Source organism: Montipora foliosa, chromosome 11 (genome assembly GCF_036669935.1).
Source record: "Montipora foliosa isolate CH-2021 chromosome 11, ASM3666993v2, whole genome shotgun sequence".
Taxonomy (NCBI): domain Eukaryota; kingdom Metazoa; phylum Cnidaria; class Anthozoa; order Scleractinia; family Acroporidae; genus Montipora; species Montipora foliosa.
In genome coordinates, this window is record NC_090879.1 from 51,308,842 (window position 1) to 51,326,341 (window position 17,500).

The following is a 17,500-nucleotide window of genomic DNA, read 5'->3' on the forward strand; positions in this document are numbered from 1 at the left end:
CCCATTCAGTATCCCCTTCTTAGTAGGTGTCATTTTCTCGCAGGATGGCTCCCAATTAGTTGTCGCCTTTGTCATCACAGGTCCAACAGCAGGGAAATTGACTCCAAAAAACTTGGATTCGTGATAAAAGCAGTTCTCCTCAACACTGTCAAACAAAAAATAATTGATCGATATTACTAATTATCGACGGTAAATTAGCAATTTGTTTACATTTTTTCTTCAGGCTTCCTCGGCAGCAAGTTCATAAATTACCTTTTTCAGTGTGATAATCTCTCGCTATCATCGATTATTTTTACTTTGCAGTCCAAATGTATGATATATCATATATATTCTCCACCATAAAATAATTCCTTCATGCGAGAGTATGCTTATATGCATACAATCCCTCGTGAAAAAAGACCAAAGTATTCAGTTTCCACATTGAAATGAACTTAGTACTCACTGGAAAAAAGTGTGCTAAAATGGTGGTTGAGAGAGAGAGGGAAGGTCTCAAACACTTGCGGAGAAAAACCTATCCATAGTTGGTTGTAGGGCGGAATACTTTGGCTTAGCAATAGAGATTATGTCGATGGAAAATTGAAAGTCGTCAACAGTTGTGATTGGAGCACTACGGACTAACAACTTGTCAGGATCGAGGTAGTATTTGACTTTGTGGCTAATTAACCACCAAAACCCAATAGCTCAAGTCTCAAATGAAGTAAACCAAAAGATTTCCATCTCCTGTTAAAATTTGAGAATAAATGCATGACTGAATTTATTTACCTCAACTTTATATCTGCACTGGCTGTGCAAACTGCGCCATCTTCAAAAAGAAGAGACCTTTCCCATTTATATCCAGCAGGACATGAGTTCTTGAAATAGTCAACTATGTTGGAGGGGTATTTAGTGAAGCACCTGTTTCCGTACAAAAACACAGCCGACAATACGTCTACAGAGAATGGCAGTGGACCCCCTTCATCCACTTGCAGAGTAATAACTTGTTCCCCTCTAAAAAAAAACGAACAAAATCTTGTTAACAAATGAAAGTAACCAAATTAGAAACCCAACACAATTGAAAAAGGGAAGCTGTTGAGAACTAAACTGAAGAAGTTCGTAACAATCAAATTCAGTAATTGTATTATGTAATAGGTTTCCAACATGCAAACATTTGGAATTTCGATAATCGTTGGTATTGTGTTGGAGCCGCATTAGCAATGATAAAGCGCATCTAGGTGCCCAATTTAAGGTCTTTTTAAAACATGTGCATTTTTCAAACACCGAAAAATCACATTTTTACTTGATCTTTTGAAATCTAATCACATCCTACGAATCTGCTTTTTCTCTGCAGTACAGCATCAGAACTAGTCATTGGAAGGTCGTACGTTCGACTCCTGCCGATGAGCACTCGGATATTTGCCGAGTATCTCCGAGTCAGCATCGAAAAATAAATCTTACTTCATGCCTTCATCCTTTAGCCTTTATCACTATCGCGTAGGCAAATTGCGAAATTTAACACATAGAAGGTTGGCATGATTTACAAAAATGTTGATGGACTTACTCGTAAGGCTTTCCAATGCCGTGGCCCGTGATCACAAAGGGATGCCCGGCAACATTCCCCTCCATGCGGTATTTCATCTCCATTTGAGGTTTTATACCCTGTATGCACATAATGCAGAAAATTGTCATCAGGTGATCATTATTGCCGCATGGGTGATCAGCATCATACAACAGAGCGAGGCTTCAATTAATAGTCTGCAGTTGATAAGAACAAACCACAACACCAGGTATTCTATGCCCTACTCCTTGCAAATATATAGAGTGTGAGTTTTATCTAACGCCCCAAGATGTCTATAAACAAGAAAGGGCAATGAGACGGCGCCTGAGGCTTCTTGTACTTATTCGAGAAAACTTGAAAGCCTAAAGATTTGCAGATGTAAAGGCAGCAATTTTTCCTTAGTAATGTTAACACCGTAAACGTTGGTCTGGCCGGGCTTCGAACCAACGCCCTCCTGCATCATTGACCGATGCAGTGGGTGGTTGATGTTTAATGGAAACAATCGTAACACTGTGACTGGACGAAATCCGTATACAATTAATACCGACTGGTGAGGAAAACGAAGATCGAAGACCATTAATTTCTGCGGGTAAGTTATTGAAGGTTCTTTGGCCTGGAAAAACCTGAGAAGAGCCAACCTACTTTCACCATGGGTAGTACGGATCACTTTGAAAAACAGGAACGGAACCTTGGCTTTCCAGGTCTTTGGTTGGTACACTCTTCTTTGACATGTTTAATTCAGGAATAAAAAAGTTCACTGTTCTCAGCTTAAACGTTTCTCTACGTGAAGTAGCTTGCACGAGCCGTTGATTTCAATAAGCAAGTGAGGGCTTCAAAAATCGACACAAATTTTCTCAGCATTTGAAGACTCGCATTTGGTAAAGACCTATGCTATTAATCTTTTCCCTAGCCCTCACCAAAAATGACTCCGTCGGGATTCATTCTTGTAAGATTCGTAGCGCAGCGTCCTTTTCATCGATCAGGCTGAAATTTGGCGTGTTTACTGGGGAGATATATCCCCAGTTTCCCTGAAAATCTCGGCTTTCTAGCTTTCATTACGCCTACATGACGGATTTTAATTCATGCAATTTGAGCCGATGCGATGACCAAATTTTCAATCCATCGCGGAGCTCTCGCGAAGCGGTTTTCTAAAGTTTTTCAGCAAAAAAATTACACTACATGCTTCGGAATAGATAAAGAAAAGGATTTGTGGTTCGTTGGATGGGATTTCAAGCGTTAAAATCGCCGAAAAGGTAAGATTAATTATTTAGCGATACAATTGCGTGTCTGGAGCACATGGTCCTTTGATCTCACAGAATTGTGTTTTCCCTCAAAATATTCGCTTGTTTTCGCTTTCGCTCGCACATATTTACCTTTGTTACATGTCCAGTGAATAGTTTTATCCTCTGGGATGAATTTTCCGTAGAAAAATCGGTTATTTGGGTGGTTTTTGGCAAACAGATGTTAATTATTCGTAATGCGAGCGCTTCCGTTGCCGTTAGCAACGGGTCGCGAATTTGACACTGTCATCACCTTATCACATTACGCATTGATCGCTAATCTGATTATTTCAAAAAATCCAAAAATATTCGTGCCTCATCCGTTTTCGGTCAAATTTATGTCCAAGAAAGTAGATAAATTGAAGAAAATTTTATTTTCCGGCCAAAAATTTGTAATCAACGCTAAAATGACCAAATTTTGCCTGGAAACAAATTTTTTTTGTGATATTTTTCTTAAATTTTTTCCTTCAACTTTGGCTTTTATAAAAGGTTTCAGTTGTCTGTAAGTAAGTTATATGCTGTTGGAAAGCTTATTTTCTTAGCTTTAAAATGATATATTTTTTTTCCCCCTAACTTCAAATATTTTTTGAGAAAAATAACATTTTTTGGCGATGGATGATTTACCGCGGTTTTCTCCCGGTTGGGAAGGTAGGGAAAAGAGTTTTTTAATTAAGTTCGAATCATAATTAATAGAGGGGAATGGTTATGAAACCCGACAATTTTTTTTTTGTAGGTTTTTTCTCTCGTTTTTGGCCTTGACCGTGCACAAAACACACTAGTTGTACGTTTACTCCGTACTGAGGAACTAACCAACGAAAACGTGTTGGTTACGTAATTCATGTATAGTGTATGAGCGCAAAACAAAACATTGTATACGGTCGTGGACTTTCCAACCTAAATCGTGGCATCTTTGTTTGCTCCTTTGATGCTTGCCGAGCTTCCAAACCAGTCCCCTCTATTAACTATGTTCACTTACCTGCTTTGAAAGAGCCATGTTGAGAACAGATCGCTTGATGCCTCAGAAGTAATACAAAAGTCGAGTAACTCTCTTGCAGTTCACACTGACGCTGCCCAAACTCAACTGAATGTATTGGTAGGGTGGAGCAATTTTAAAGCCAAAGCGAACAAAGAATATGAATGTTGATTGGCTCAACTAAACAGGTTAATCTGGATCTTGACGGGTTCGCCTGGTTGGAAATATGGTTCAACTGACAAATCCACGTGATTTACAGCAATGTAGTTTTTCAAAGACATTATTAGATCTGTTACGTAATTCTGAGCTCTGACGTTATGCAATAAATCATCCCCAGCTACAGGCAAATTTAATCTACTAATCAGTGTAACAGTTTTTTCTTCATTTTTTAAAAGTAACTTTGCTTATACTGTGTCGTTTGATGAAATCTCGACCACGATTATAAGTTTTGGATTCTATCTTTGTTTATAACATAACTTGAATAAAACGCGGGTTCTGATTGGCCAATTGGTCATTTACCATTTGCCCACGGGTGCACGCTAGCTGACGACAGCTGACGTGCGATCTAACTTTCCGAGATTGTGGAAAGAAGAAAATGCCGTCACTAGCGCATCAGTCCTAAGACATATTTTCCTCATCATAGAATAGGGTTGAACCTCTACAGAGCTCAAAATAGAAAGATATGGCCCTAAAGATAAATCAGCAGTGAAAAAGGATTGAAGGTCTTAAAGCGACGAAAGAGCGTTTCGTGTTTGTACTGCTTTGATTTCCAAAACTCAATACTGCACGCTGAGCCGTTTGCCATTTGTTAATTCTCGCTTGATTCCCATAAATGTTCCAGGGCTAATTTCAATTGCAGATACTGATCGAGATAGAGAGTAAAAAGAAGTTTCCAACAAACATTTGGAATATCGATAGTCGTTGGTATTGTGTTGAAGCCGCATTAGCAATGATAAAGCGCATCTAGGTGTCCAATTTAAGGTTTTTTTTAAAAACATGTGCATTTTTCAAACACCGAAAAATCACATTTTTACTTGATGTTTTGAAATCTATTCACATACACGGCCGTCTCTTGCATAAAATCAAATACTCTCTTCATATCTATGTCTTGCTGACAGATTCACTTTTCACAAGGCGTTGTGCTCACACCGTGAGCGAATCCCAGGTTGAGTCACGGAGTAAAAAAACACCTTTCTGGCATCCTGAAACACTAATACTATGATAGAAATGCAGCAGCTTTTAAAAAATATCTAATTGAATTAATTGAATTTACTTAATGCAATTCCCGGCCATATGGGAAAATAATTGCGCACTCCAATACAGGTTCAGTGTGAATAGTAATCTAAGTAGGTCTCGATTGGTGGAGGTCCTGACTTGCCCTATGCATAGAAAATTTAGTCTTTTAGGGTGTGCGATGTTACATTAAAAAGCACAGCTTCTTCACAGGTGTTTTTGCTGTTCTTCATGGATGACTTGTGACTTCATTTTAAATCCGTTTGTAGATACCACACTCTTGACCTTTGTCAGTGCTGTTCCTGTCCTTGAATTATCTTCATGATCAAAAACTAAGTAGCCTCTAATTGATGTCCAAGGTTGAATTGAATAGCTTAATTTTATAGAAGACAATTATAGGATACAGCATCTTTGTAAAAATATCTAATTGTAATTACCATGGTTTTTAAAATGAAATCACTGGCCATAAGGGAAAGGGTTGCACATTCCAATACAGCTCTAGTGTTCGATATCATATGAGACGATATATGCATGAAATTCGAATACGTACCAGTTGAATTACGAATATTTGGTGATAACGTGATTTAAGGTTCACTCTGCAACCAGGTTGACAATCAGACATGATAGTTTGCGGACGCAAATCTGGTTTGGCTAATTTTGAAGACCCAATTGAATGATGACTCGAACGAGTGTTCCGAGACTAATAGGCCTTTTCGCGGTTTCTCACGTGATACTGCTCTGGACCAAATACCCCCCGGTACGTCTTAAATTACAGTGAATGCATCTAGAAGTTTCACCCCCTTTGAACCATTATCCTTTATAAGGTCTGACGGTTGTGGATAGCGAGAATACGTCTCAAAAAGCACTTCTATTGAGATTATTTTCTGGAACTATGGCGATCAGAATCAAGCTATAACACGGACTGTTAATGAAATTTGTAAATTTCATTATAAACTCTTGCAATCAAAATTATGCAAAATAGTTTTGACGTTGCGTCTAGTGCAGTGATCTAGGTTTCCTTTGAGTGAATGATAGTAGTAAAATGACTAATATTAGTTGATTTTTTCTTTAAATCTGCTGCTTTGTAGCGGAGTTACATAATCCCACACATTCACTGTACTCTAAGCCGTGTTTGCCCTCCAACCAATATGCATGAGGTCAGAAACCGTGAAAAGGTCTATTTCATAGAAAAGAGTTTTCGCCCAGACAATCAGCATACCAATCATTGTTTCAGCAGTGTTAGGTTCTATAAAAAGCCTCTGAGCCCCTAGGGATTAAAAAAGCAAACCTTGGTTAGGCAGACAAAAGTAGAATGGGCTCTATTTTGTCTATTTTCCAAAGAGCGCTATGTTAACACTGATAGAAGTACATAGATATTATTGAATACCGAAAAATCATAGTTTGCTTGGTCTTTTAAACTTGCAATGACTAACGTGTCTTGCATAAACTAAGCGCTGGAGCCTGGGCGAAAATGTGAGGTGCAGCTATCAAATTTGAAATGTCATGCAGATTACAGATCATTCAAGAACAAGGAAAGCACTGACAAGGTCAAGAATGTGGTATCTCCAAATAGATTTAAAATGAAGTCACAAGTCAGCCTTGAAAAACAACGAAAACAACTGTGAAGAGGCTGTGCGTTTAAATGTAACATCGCACACCCTTAAAAGACTAAATTTTCAATGAATAGACCAAGTCAAGGATGCCACCAATCGAGACCTATTGAGATTACTATTCACACTGAAACTGTCTTGGAGTGAGCAATCCATTTCTCATATATTATGGCTGGGAATTGCATTAAAGAAAACACGTCAATTACAATTAGATATATTTTTTAAAAAGCTGCTGTATTTCTATCATTGCGTTGGATAAATGTTTCAGGATTCCAGAAATGTATTTTTTTTCACTCCGAGACTCAACGCCTTGATATGTTTTATGCAACTGGCATGTTTTTCGAAAGCCGCCAACATGTCACGCACTGTGAAAAACTCTGAAATTCAAACTGCTCTATTTTCGAAACGAAGCACGGTACCGCTGAGATAAAAACTCAAAAGGCTCTTTAGGTTTGTATTTTATTTTTTTGGGACGTCACATGAAACCCAAGAATTGGCTGACCATATGCACGATAATAGCGACGAACACATTAAATTTTTTTTGGAATTACGAGCAGTCCAGGGGTAAAGGATCTAATGATCTAATTGTCATAAAGATTGACATTGGCAACGTGCTAACAAACGAAGGTGACAATTAAGAACGCCTCAGCATTTTTCCTCAATAGTCTTGACAGGACAATTAACTTAAGAGCTTAGGGAACTTTTTAACTAATGACCGATGTGGTTTTCTTATTGCATGATATATTCAAAAGCAACTCATTTTGTATTCGGGCGAACTTTAATAGCATACTACAAGCTTTAAAGGAAATCTCGGTTGAAAAACATTGATGTCATGCGGATCAGAAATTTTCATAAGATCTGACGAATTAATTAAGTTCCCTAAAAGGACAACAGTTCAAAGCAGATTATTTCAAATGTGCTTTATTTCTAAAGGCCTGGTTCGAACTACATTGTTATCAGGGTATTGATACGAACTTTCGAAGGATTTTCTCGCTCACAAAGAGCTTCCACATGCGGCAGCATGTTCTATCAGTTGCCATTTCTGCTTCTTAGCATCGCTGCAGTCGGTCCTTGTGAGCTTATGTTGCACGAAGTGGAAGCCTGGCATCTCTTTCGGCTCACAATTTGCTCTGTGAAGAACAAAGAAAAATCACATCGTGGAATTTAAGAAGAAAGGAAGACGTAATAAGATAAGCTGGTATTTGGCGCTAGGTGGAACTAGTGAGAGGACAATATGACTTCATGGGGTCATGGGAAACTCTAAAGCTTAAACTTAGATAGATAGATATACCTTTATTTAAACACGATAATGTTTAAAGCTGTAAGCTTATGGGTCGTGTGTTTACAAATAAGATAAGATTCCCTTAAATTACATACTATTATACGCCTAAACTAAAAATCCCTATGGTGTAAGAGAGCTAAAACTAAATGGCAATTGCGATTGTATATGTAAGATACATGTCAATTAAAAGTATACATAATCATGGTCACTAAAATCTGTAGTAGAAATTGACGTAGCATAAAAATTAAAATTTAAGAAACTTGCATTATCTTTCAACTTGGTTGACAAAGTTTTGCAACTCGCGTTTACAATTGAATGATCGTTGGCCAAGGTGTTATTCCATAGAGCCGCACCTCTATATCTAATCGAAAAATGGACAAATCTAGCGTGAGTTGAAGCGAGGTACACAGACAGAGTCAGGTGTCCTAGACGGATATTTCGATGTTCGTCTACAGATTATATTGTGACATAATGGCGAAGGCAGATTTTCCCAGTGAGCCTTGTGTATCAGTTTTACTAATGCAATCTTATATTTGTAGCAGAGTGGATGCCAATTCGCTATCTTTAAGGCCTCTGTATGCGGGGTGTCTGATCCTAAATTAAAAATTATCTTCGCGGCTGTACTGTGTAGCTTTTCTACTGAATTAAACAGTTCCTTACTACAGCATCCCCACAAAGGTAACCCATAGGTGACAGTCGGTAGAATTACAGTAAGATAAAATGCTTCTAAAACATTCTTAGGTAAGAATTTGCACCTCTTTAGCAAGGCTAACTTTATGGCAAAGCGTTTCTTTAGATCCATCAAGTGAGGTGACTTGCTGGTCAACCCTTAAACTAGCTCAAACCGATCCATGGTCTCTTGTGTTTCGTTTTATTGATTTCGTTTTATGTATTTTTTTATTTTGTCAGTGGACTTTATTTACAGCAAGAGAAGTCCCCTGATCTTAGAAACACAAATAACAATGACGTTATGTGGTGGAAGGACAAAATGAGCTAAATGTCGGAGAGATATTTTGTTTTCCTCCACCAACATAGCGACGATCACGATGACGTAACGCGAAACTATCGTAAAATCCAAGAAAAAGCAATATAGGGTGACAATCACGAGAGTCGCATTTCGCCAAAGCCCTTCGCATGGACGTTTACTGATTTTACGACACAAGAACGTACACACTGAGAGATATCATAGAACTTTGAAATAACAACATAACGACCAGAGCATATTTTTCCGCTAATTATTCAAAACGCGGAAAAATTCATTTTCGCCCAAACAATCAGCATGCCAATCATTACAGTGTGTTGCCCAGTTACCGGCCGGTAACAGTTTCCGTCCAAAAGAAGGTAAACTCGCTTATTTTCGATGGGATTTTAACTCTCAGTCGTCCACCGAAGCGATCCGTTGGAAAAAACGAACATCTCCGCTATCAACTGATGGTTTAGGCGGGCTTTTTGGTTGAGAAACGAGCGAACAAGAAGGGATTTTGTTCAGGTGAGTGAAATCTTACCGGCTAATTTTTGGCCTTTTCACTGCACAGCGAAGCTACCGTACGTAAATAAATAACTCGTTTAATAGGAAATAGTTCACGGACTTTGATAATTTTTTGAAAGAATTTACATTGAAGATGGAAGCAATTAAGGGACCTGTCATCATAAGCTAGAACTTAGCTGTTTGCGAACGTCAGAAGTCTAAATCCTAGCTAAGATTTTCGCATACTACGCCAGTTTCCGGCCACTGATCTGCACTCACAGATAGATTGTTTAAAACTTATTTGAATTAATGAAATTTTATAACTTACTACTCGAGAAATTAATGAAATGTACATAGCTTAAGCAAGCATCGCGTAATGAGGTACATATTAACTCAGATGTGCTGTGTTAATTGCCCGTGCCTCTTCCCAGAGAATATCGCGCGGGCTTCGTCAAGGTTATACCCTTCCCATAGTTAGCAGCTATCTATGCCCTACCATACACCCCTAAGTAACCATTTTGCTCTAATCCCATAAAGTACAGTCGCTAAGCCACACCGAGATAGCCTTGGAAGTCCGTTTAGTCGAGCGGATTGAATGAAATATCTGCTTTCTATTGATGGCCGGAAACTGGACTCGCTGGCCGGAAACTGGGCAACTTACTAGTTTTGAAAAAGATGGCATAATTTCTTTAGTACTTGAGGTGGGCAGCCGATCTCCGTGTATTTTAAAGGTAAGTAAATGAACTGTCTCTTGTAGAAAAATGAGAAAGTGTCCGTGCATAAACAAGAAGTTAGGGCGTTACAAACTAAAGTGGCCGGAAACTGGGCAACATACTGTAGCTGTCTGAGCCCCTAGGGATTAAAAAATCAATCCTTGGTTAGGCAGACAAAAGTAGAATGGGCTCTATTTTGTCTATTTTCCAAAGAGCGCTATGGTTAACACTGATAGAAGTACATAGATATTATTGAATACCGAAAAATCATAGTTTGCTTGGTCTTTTGAACTTGCAATGACTAACGTGTCTTGCATAAATTAAGCGCTGGAGCCAGGGCGAAAATGTGAGGTGCAGCTATTAATTTTGAAATGTCATACTGATCATTCAAGAACAAGGAAAGCACTGACAAAGGTCAAGAATGTGGTATCTTCAAATAGATTTTAAATGAAGTCACAAGTCAGCCTTGAAAAACAACGAAAACAACTGTGAAGAAGCTGTGCTTTTTAATGTAACATCGCACACCCTAAAAGACTTTATTTTCAATGAATAGACCAAGTCAAGGACGCCACCAATCGAGAGCTATTGAGATTACTATTCACACTGAAACTGTCTTGGAGTGAGCAATCCATTTCTCATATGGCTGGGAATTGCATTAAAGAAAACATGTTAATTACAATTAGATATTTTTTAAAAAGCTGCTGTATTTCTATCATTGCGTTGGATAAATATTTCAGGATGCCAGAAATGTGTTTTTTCACTCCGAGACTCAACCTGGGATTCGCTTACGTGGTGTGAGCACAACGCCTTGTGAAAATTGAATCTTTAAGCATGATAAATATGAAGAGAATATTTGATTTTATGCAAGAGACGTTCATGTATATGAACAGAGTTCAAAAGATCAAGTAAAAATATGAGTTTTCGGTGTTTGAAAACTGCACATGTTCAACAAACCTTATAAATTGGGCACCTAGATGCGCTTTATCATTGCTAATGCCAATATTGTTTGTTGGAAACCTCTTGTTATTCTCTATCTTGTCTGCAGTTGAAATTAGCCCTGGAACATTTATGGGAATCAAGCGAGAAACAATTATAAAAGCATTAAAGTTATGTCTTTGTTAAAAGCATAAAACCGATCTCTTTCGAAAAAGAGAAAGAAGAAAAATCGCCGGGCCTCTTGGGTAAAGGATCTAATGATCTAATTGTCATAAAGCTGGACAATGGGAACGTGCTAGCAAACGAAGGTGACAACTGATTAAGAACGCCTCAGCATTTTGCTCAATTGTATTCTTAGGCAGGATCGCACTTCGGAATTAATATTTTGCTTCCGTTTTATAGCCGAAAACTTTGGTAATTTTCCATCATTTGGTCAAGTTATCATAGAGAAGAATCCTTAGGGCCGATTTACACGATACGATTTTGTCGCATGCGACAAGCTCACGACAGGCCTACGAAAGGACTTACGATTGTCGCAGCGTTTTAAAACATGTTTTAAAATGCTACGACATTTTTTCTGACGTACACAACAATCGTAAATCATGTCGTGGGCCTGTCGTAAGCCGTTGTCGCATGCGACTAAGTCGCACCGTGTAAATCGGCCCTTAGTCTTCTACATTGTTTACCTAAAGATGTTAGCAAGATTCTAAGCGAGGTGAAACCTCGTAAGTCTCCTGCCCCGGACAGTATCTATCCCGGCAGAATCTGAAAGAAATGCGCTGGAACCTTGGCCCCATCACTCATTGGTGTTTTTAATGCGTCTCTTACATCAGGCATGTTATTACACAACTGAAAATTGGCTGACATTACTCCTTTGTACAAGAAAGGTGCTAAAAACGATCGAATAAACTATCGCCCTGTCTCACTAACGTCGGTGGTGTGTAAAGTGTATGGAGTGACAGTAAGAAAGCAGCTTGTTTAGTTTTGGATTACACACTAGGCCTCTATTCCGGAGCAATTTGGCTTCTTGAAAGGAAAATCTTGTTTTTCTCAATCCTTATCTTCGTTTCACGATTTGATCCGCGAGAGAAACACAAGCTTGACAAGGAAACGTGTTGGGACCTATTTTATTTCACATTTATATTAATATGTCAAGAAATATTATGTCAAATACAAAACTCTTTCAGTTGCAGATGATATAAAGGTGAATAGGAGACTCAGGGATACTAAGGAAGATGGAGAAGAGCTACAGAAATATCTTACTCGCCTGGAATCTTGGAGCAATGACTGGCAACTGAAATTTAACACTGATAAATGTGAAGCAATGCGCATTTCTAAAAAGAATGATTACTCAAGTCCTCAATATCATCTATGTGGTAACCAGTTGAAAGCTGTATCTGAAGTTAAGGATCTCGGAATCTCTATTACTTCAAACTTGTCATGGAGTATGCAAGCCAACAAATGCGCAAATAAGGCAAACCGTGTGCTTGGATTCATAAGACGAACGGTGGGTCCTAAAAATCATTTTTTATGTTTGCACATGATTTTCGGTCCTTAGGAGCTAATCACCGTTTTAAACTTAAGTTTGTATCCGCAACTTTAAATAGTTTTTAACATTCTTTTTTCATATGCATAATCGATAAGTGGAATATTTTGCTCAAGGACATTGCTGAGACGGAAAATCTCTAAAGCTTTACAACAGCGTTGTAAAACGTAGTTAATGGAGCGTGACTCGTAGAGCTATCCTCCACATGTCACGTTATTTCGTAAACATTACGCAACGCAAACGAGACATGAATCGATTCCTATATTCTAACAATTCGAACCGTGTTCCTTTATCCTTGTCTTTAATACTTCTGCCTACAGTTATATCCTTTATCTGAATTGGCGAAAAGCAACAACTATCCCCATTCATGTCGCGTTAAGCGCTACAGAAGTTGTTTGTATTAGATGGTACATTAGTCACCATTGGTTTAGTCCTAGACATTACTCTCAGTATAAAAGGTCCAAAGTCCAAAGTATCACTCTGTGAGCTCTATAGGTAACTGTAAGGAGTACCTTTACCGTTTACGAATTTTATTCCCACCCTCCCTCCCTTCGGAGGTTTTGTTAAGGTCAAGTTTAATAAATTCGGGTTCACCTCTCGGTACACGCTTCGGTTAAGTCTCGCAGCGACTTCCCCAAGCTTCGGTGTTTTTCATGCTACGCCATTTTACGCTCTCTATCTGCCTTTGTTCTTGACCGATCCAGCACGTGCCGGCGGAGTCGGCTCGTAGTGCTGGAGAGATAAGGAGGCTTGAGCTATTTTTAACGCCTACACTCTTTCCATTATAGCACGATGCTGGCTGGAGGTTTAGCTCGTAGTGCCGTGGAAAGTAAGGCTTGTATATCAACAACAAAAGCAAAAACTATCCCCATTCATGTCGCGTTAAGCGCTACAGAAGTTGTTTGTATTAGCTGGTACATTAGTCACCGTTGGTTTAGTCTTAGACATTAGTCTCAGTTAAAAGGTCCAAAGTCCAAAGTATCACTCTGTGAGCTCTATAGTTAACTGTAAGGAGTACCTTTACCGTATACGAATTTTATTCTCACCCTCCCTCCCTTCGAAGGTTTTGTTAAGGTCAAGTTTAATAAATTCGGGTTCACCTCTCGGTACACGCTTCGGTTAAGTCTCGCAGCGACGTCCCCAAGCTTCGGTGTTTTTCATGCTACGCCATTTTACGCTCTCTATCTGCCTTTGTTCTTGTCCGATCCCACGTGCCGGCGAAGTCGGCTCGTAGTGCTGGAGAGATAAGGAGGCTTGAGCTATTTTTACCGCCTACACTCTTTCCATTATAGCACGATGCTGGCCGGAGGTTTAGCTCGTAGTGCCGTGGAAAGTTAGGCTTGTATATCGTTATTTGGCTTTTACCGGCCTACAACTTGTCCGATCCAGCGCGGTTCGCCTCGTGCGTCGGGGAGCTAAGTTCAGGCTCTTAGTCACGCTACGGAAGTCGTCTGTCACGCCGATCGTGGAGCGGTGTCCCCCCTTTACGCCAATATTGTCTCTTGCGTTTTGTTATTGTAGTATGTCTTAACTATAAATACCCGCGGGAACTGCGACATTAAAATGCTATTAACAACAGACTGAGATGTCATCTTGCAAATTTTTCTAGCAAATTTTTCTAGTGAACACTAAGTTCTTTAATTGTGTAATGAATTATATATTTTCATAGTTAGTACTTTAAACAGTTGTAAATAATTATTAATGTTTTTATTTTATTTTATTTTATTATCAGTAGATAAACTACATAGGGGTAACCTCCTTTATCTCCTTTTGACTTTCCTATGGATTTTTCGGGGATGATTTATTGCATAACGTCAGAGCTCAGAATTACGTAACAGATCTAATAATGTCTTTGAAAAACTAAATTGCTGTAAATCACGTGGATTTGTCAGTTGAACCATATTTCCAACCAGGCGAACCCGTCAAGATCCAGATTAACCTGTTTAGTTGAGCCAATCAACATTCATATTCTTTGTTCGCTTTGGCTTTAAGATTGCTCCACCCTACCAATAAATTCAGTTGAGTTTGGGCAGCGTCAGTGTGAACTGCAAGGGAGTTACTCGACTTTTGTATCACTTCTGAGGCATCAAGCGATCTGTTCTCAACATGGCTCTTTCAAAGCAGGTGAGTGAATTCTCGATTCGAACATAGTTAACAGAGGGGACTGGTTTGGAAGCTCGGCAAGCATCAAAGGAGCAAACAAAGATGCCACGATTTAGGTTGGAAAGTCCACGACCGTACACAATGTTTTGTTTTGCGCTCATACCCTATACATGAATTACGTAACCAACACGTTTCCATTGGTTAGTTCCTCAGTACGGAGTAAACGTACAACTATTGTGTTTTGTGCACGGTCAAGGTCAAAAAAGAGAGCAAAAACTTACAAAAAAGAAATTTTTCGGGTTTCATAACCATTCCCCTCTATTAATTATGATTCGAACTAGCGAGATGGTATTTAATAGCATAGGTCTTTACCAAATGCGAGTCTTCAAATGCTGAGAAAATTTGTGTCGATTTTTGAAGCTCTCACTTGCTTATTGAAGTCAACGGCTCGTGCAAGCTACTTCTCGTAGAGAAAAATCTAAGCTCAAAACAGTGAACTTCTCGTATCAATTTAAATTTGTTAGCAATCCTTTTTCTCATGTGGTAACATTTTTCTGCATTTTGTGAATACAGGGTGTCGAAGGCAAAATGGACCTGAAATTCCATATGGAGGGGAGTGTCAACGGGCATGAATTTACAATCAAAGGCGAAGGCACTGGGCAACCTTACGAGTAAGTCGGTCAGCATTTCGTGACAAATACCAAACTTCCGTCTCTTTATTTTAGCAGTATGTCTATGCTATCGTAAAGGAGCTAATTAAAGAACTAGGGAATCGAAAGATATTTGCTAGTTAATGATAATTCTTAAAACAGTAATTGAATAATTCTCAATGCTACCGATGAGGAAAACTATTTCAGCCTTTAAGAAAGACTATTTATTTTTCTGTGGTAGTAGCCTACACGAAAGCTTTAGCTACTTTGGCCGCTACGCACATTTCTCACTAATCCATTCTTTTTTGCGTTAGATAGAACTCATACTATTTTGGTCGTTTTTTCAGATCTCTCGCATTGTTTTTTGATGACATTGCTTTCGATGCCAGTTGATTTTGAGGTTTTGAGCGGACTGGCTAGCCTGCGTTGCAGCCGGATGCGTCACGAAATCCCGGTTTATTACCGGCGGTTTTGTCGGTCTGTGACGCAGGCTACGGACTGGCTGGCTGGCTGGCATTTCGCCTCGACTTCTTGCGGTAAATGGGTAGCCATAGTGATCGCAGGCATCACGTCATGTGAAAAGCGCTCGGTTCTTTATTTTCGGCTCTTTGGATATTATTTTCTTCCAATGCTGTTTTAAATTCTTTAATTTCGCCAAGGTGAATTGAGTTTGTGTCGATTTGTTTAAAGTATCTCAAGCTATTAAGATTAATACTACGCCGCAGAACATCAGGAAGTTGTGTACTGGTGTGTTTTCTAGGAAAAAGACGCCGTAATTCGCATGCGATGAGTTGACTTAGTTGCTTTTATATTCCCTTCAGTCATCACAGTCGATAAGATGAAATGCCAACCATTTCAAATTGCTCAGCTATGGATTTCTAAATACGAGTTTCTTGCGAAACACACGAATCAAAATACACCGTAAACATTCAATTTACTAGATATAGCTGGATTGCCTTCGGGTGGCTCACGTTCATACGATTTCCTATAAAAGCAGTATAAAAGATTTATGTCTCCTGAGGTGATGAATTGTCAGGATTCCGTTAAATGACTATTCCGATTAAAAAAAAGGCATTATGATGCATATAGCGTCTACGAGAGTAAATCGAGGTGGATTCAATTTTTTTTCATGTTGAGTGGGCTATCAGATCAGTGTGCTCAATAGTTAAGAGCTTCATCGCTGTATGGTTTTTAAGATTCCCTCTTTGAATTACTTCAAACAACTCAATCTTTGTTAGCCGAGCTACAAAGTCAGTAACCAGCCTATGCCTATGAACCATTAAGTGTTTTTACTGGCTGCAAAGGTCATCCCAAGTACGCCATTCCTTCTGAACAACTGGAATCGTTACCCCGGGATCGTTGCTAGGCTATGGATTTACTGGAAAATGGGAGAATTGATTAGTGTAAGTCCGAAACCTGTGTATTGCAGATTGAGAGAGTTGGGTCTATCCAGACAAGCCATCTTTACTTCCATAGACGATAACCAGCTTGATGCAATAATACTTCTTATTATATGACTAGCTCCGTGAGCGGGCAAGATGAACCAAATCGCGCGCTCTGATTGGCTACCCGAGCGGGCAAGATGGAGCGATACTGCCCGCTCGGGATTTCTCGCTTGGTCCCGCAAGATCAAAGATCATTTTTTGGTGTTTTAAGTCATATAATAAATCCTTTATTGACCAAGATTGTTCGGTCAAGATGACTGGATATTGGCCTCGTTCTTTTTTTGCGTGTTTATGGACCTCCACTTCGTCTCGGTCCATAAACACGCAAAAAAAGAACTTGGCCAATATCCAGTCATCTTGACCTCACACTTGGTCAATAACCCATACGTATTTTAATTAATTTAACTCACCAAAACAGAAATGAAGCTTCATTTTTTGCGCACTTTCTGTGGCTTGACGCGGTTACACGACGATACTACGTTAACTATAGTTCTTACACAGTCAACGCTTTTCGTGTTCAGGTGGAAAACGGTTTGGAAAATGTTTTCTTTCTGCATTTTTCGCTGGTTTCAATCCAGTTTGACATAGCATGATAGCTGTGGTCCACACTGGTGGCTACAAGTCAAGCATCGGACGGATATAAACTTAAAGCTGAGTGTTTATTTTTAGTTTGCTTAGAGCTGCTTTTTTCTCTGTATTGCAATTTTTGGCATATCTTTAAAAGCTC

The 17,500-nt window shown here is 39.1% G+C and overlaps 2 protein-coding genes and 1 long non-coding RNA gene across 6 annotated transcripts in view; 1 reads left to right on the forward strand and 2 right to left on the reverse strand.

Annotated features, from left to right (window-relative positions):
* The window catches only part of LOC137977637 (GFP-like fluorescent chromoprotein FP506), a 6,808-nt gene extending 1,094 nt beyond the window's left edge, over window positions 1-5,714 (reverse strand). Inside the window, exons 1-4 of one of the 2 annotated variants that reach the window (XM_068824927.1) lie at window positions 5,571-5,714; window positions 1,538-1,635; window positions 763-987; window positions 1-145 (exon numbers count right to left, since the gene is read on the reverse strand). The exon at window positions 1-145 is cut by the window's left edge and continues 68 nt beyond it. In XM_068824927.1, coding sequence (XP_068681028.1) covers window positions 1-145; window positions 763-987; window positions 1,538-1,635; window positions 5,571-5,642 — 540 coding nt within the window. In that variant the 5' untranslated portion in view covers window positions 5,643-5,714. Of the gene's footprint in view, window positions 146-762; window positions 988-1,537; window positions 1,636-3,790; window positions 3,983-5,570 lie in introns of those variants that run through there. The other variant, XM_068824928.1, reaches the window with a different exon arrangement.
* A 1,693-nt stretch (window positions 5,715-7,407) lies between these two features.
* LOC137977644 (uncharacterized) lies at window positions 7,408-13,357 on the reverse strand. The gene is made up of 3 exons (XR_011117855.1): window positions 13,170-13,357; window positions 11,048-11,150; window positions 7,408-7,760 (listed from the first exon to the last, which is right to left on the reverse strand). It is a non-coding gene; the product is annotated as an uncharacterized lncRNA (long non-coding RNA).
* The window catches only part of LOC137977635 (GFP-like fluorescent chromoprotein FP506), a 15,606-nt gene continuing 7,120 nt past the window's right edge, over window positions 9,015-17,500 (forward strand). The window contains exons 1-4 of one of the 3 annotated variants that reach the window (XM_068824924.1): window positions 9,015-9,401; window positions 12,217-12,536; window positions 14,568-14,699; window positions 15,252-15,349. In XM_068824924.1, coding sequence (XP_068681025.1) covers window positions 14,682-14,699; window positions 15,252-15,349 — 116 coding nt within the window. In that variant the 5' untranslated portion in view covers window positions 9,015-9,401; window positions 12,217-12,536; window positions 14,568-14,681. Of the gene's footprint in view, window positions 10,112-12,216; window positions 12,537-14,567; window positions 14,700-15,251; window positions 15,350-17,500 lie in introns of all 3 variants that reach the window. The other 2 variants (XM_068824925.1, XM_068824923.1) reach the window with 2 other exon arrangements.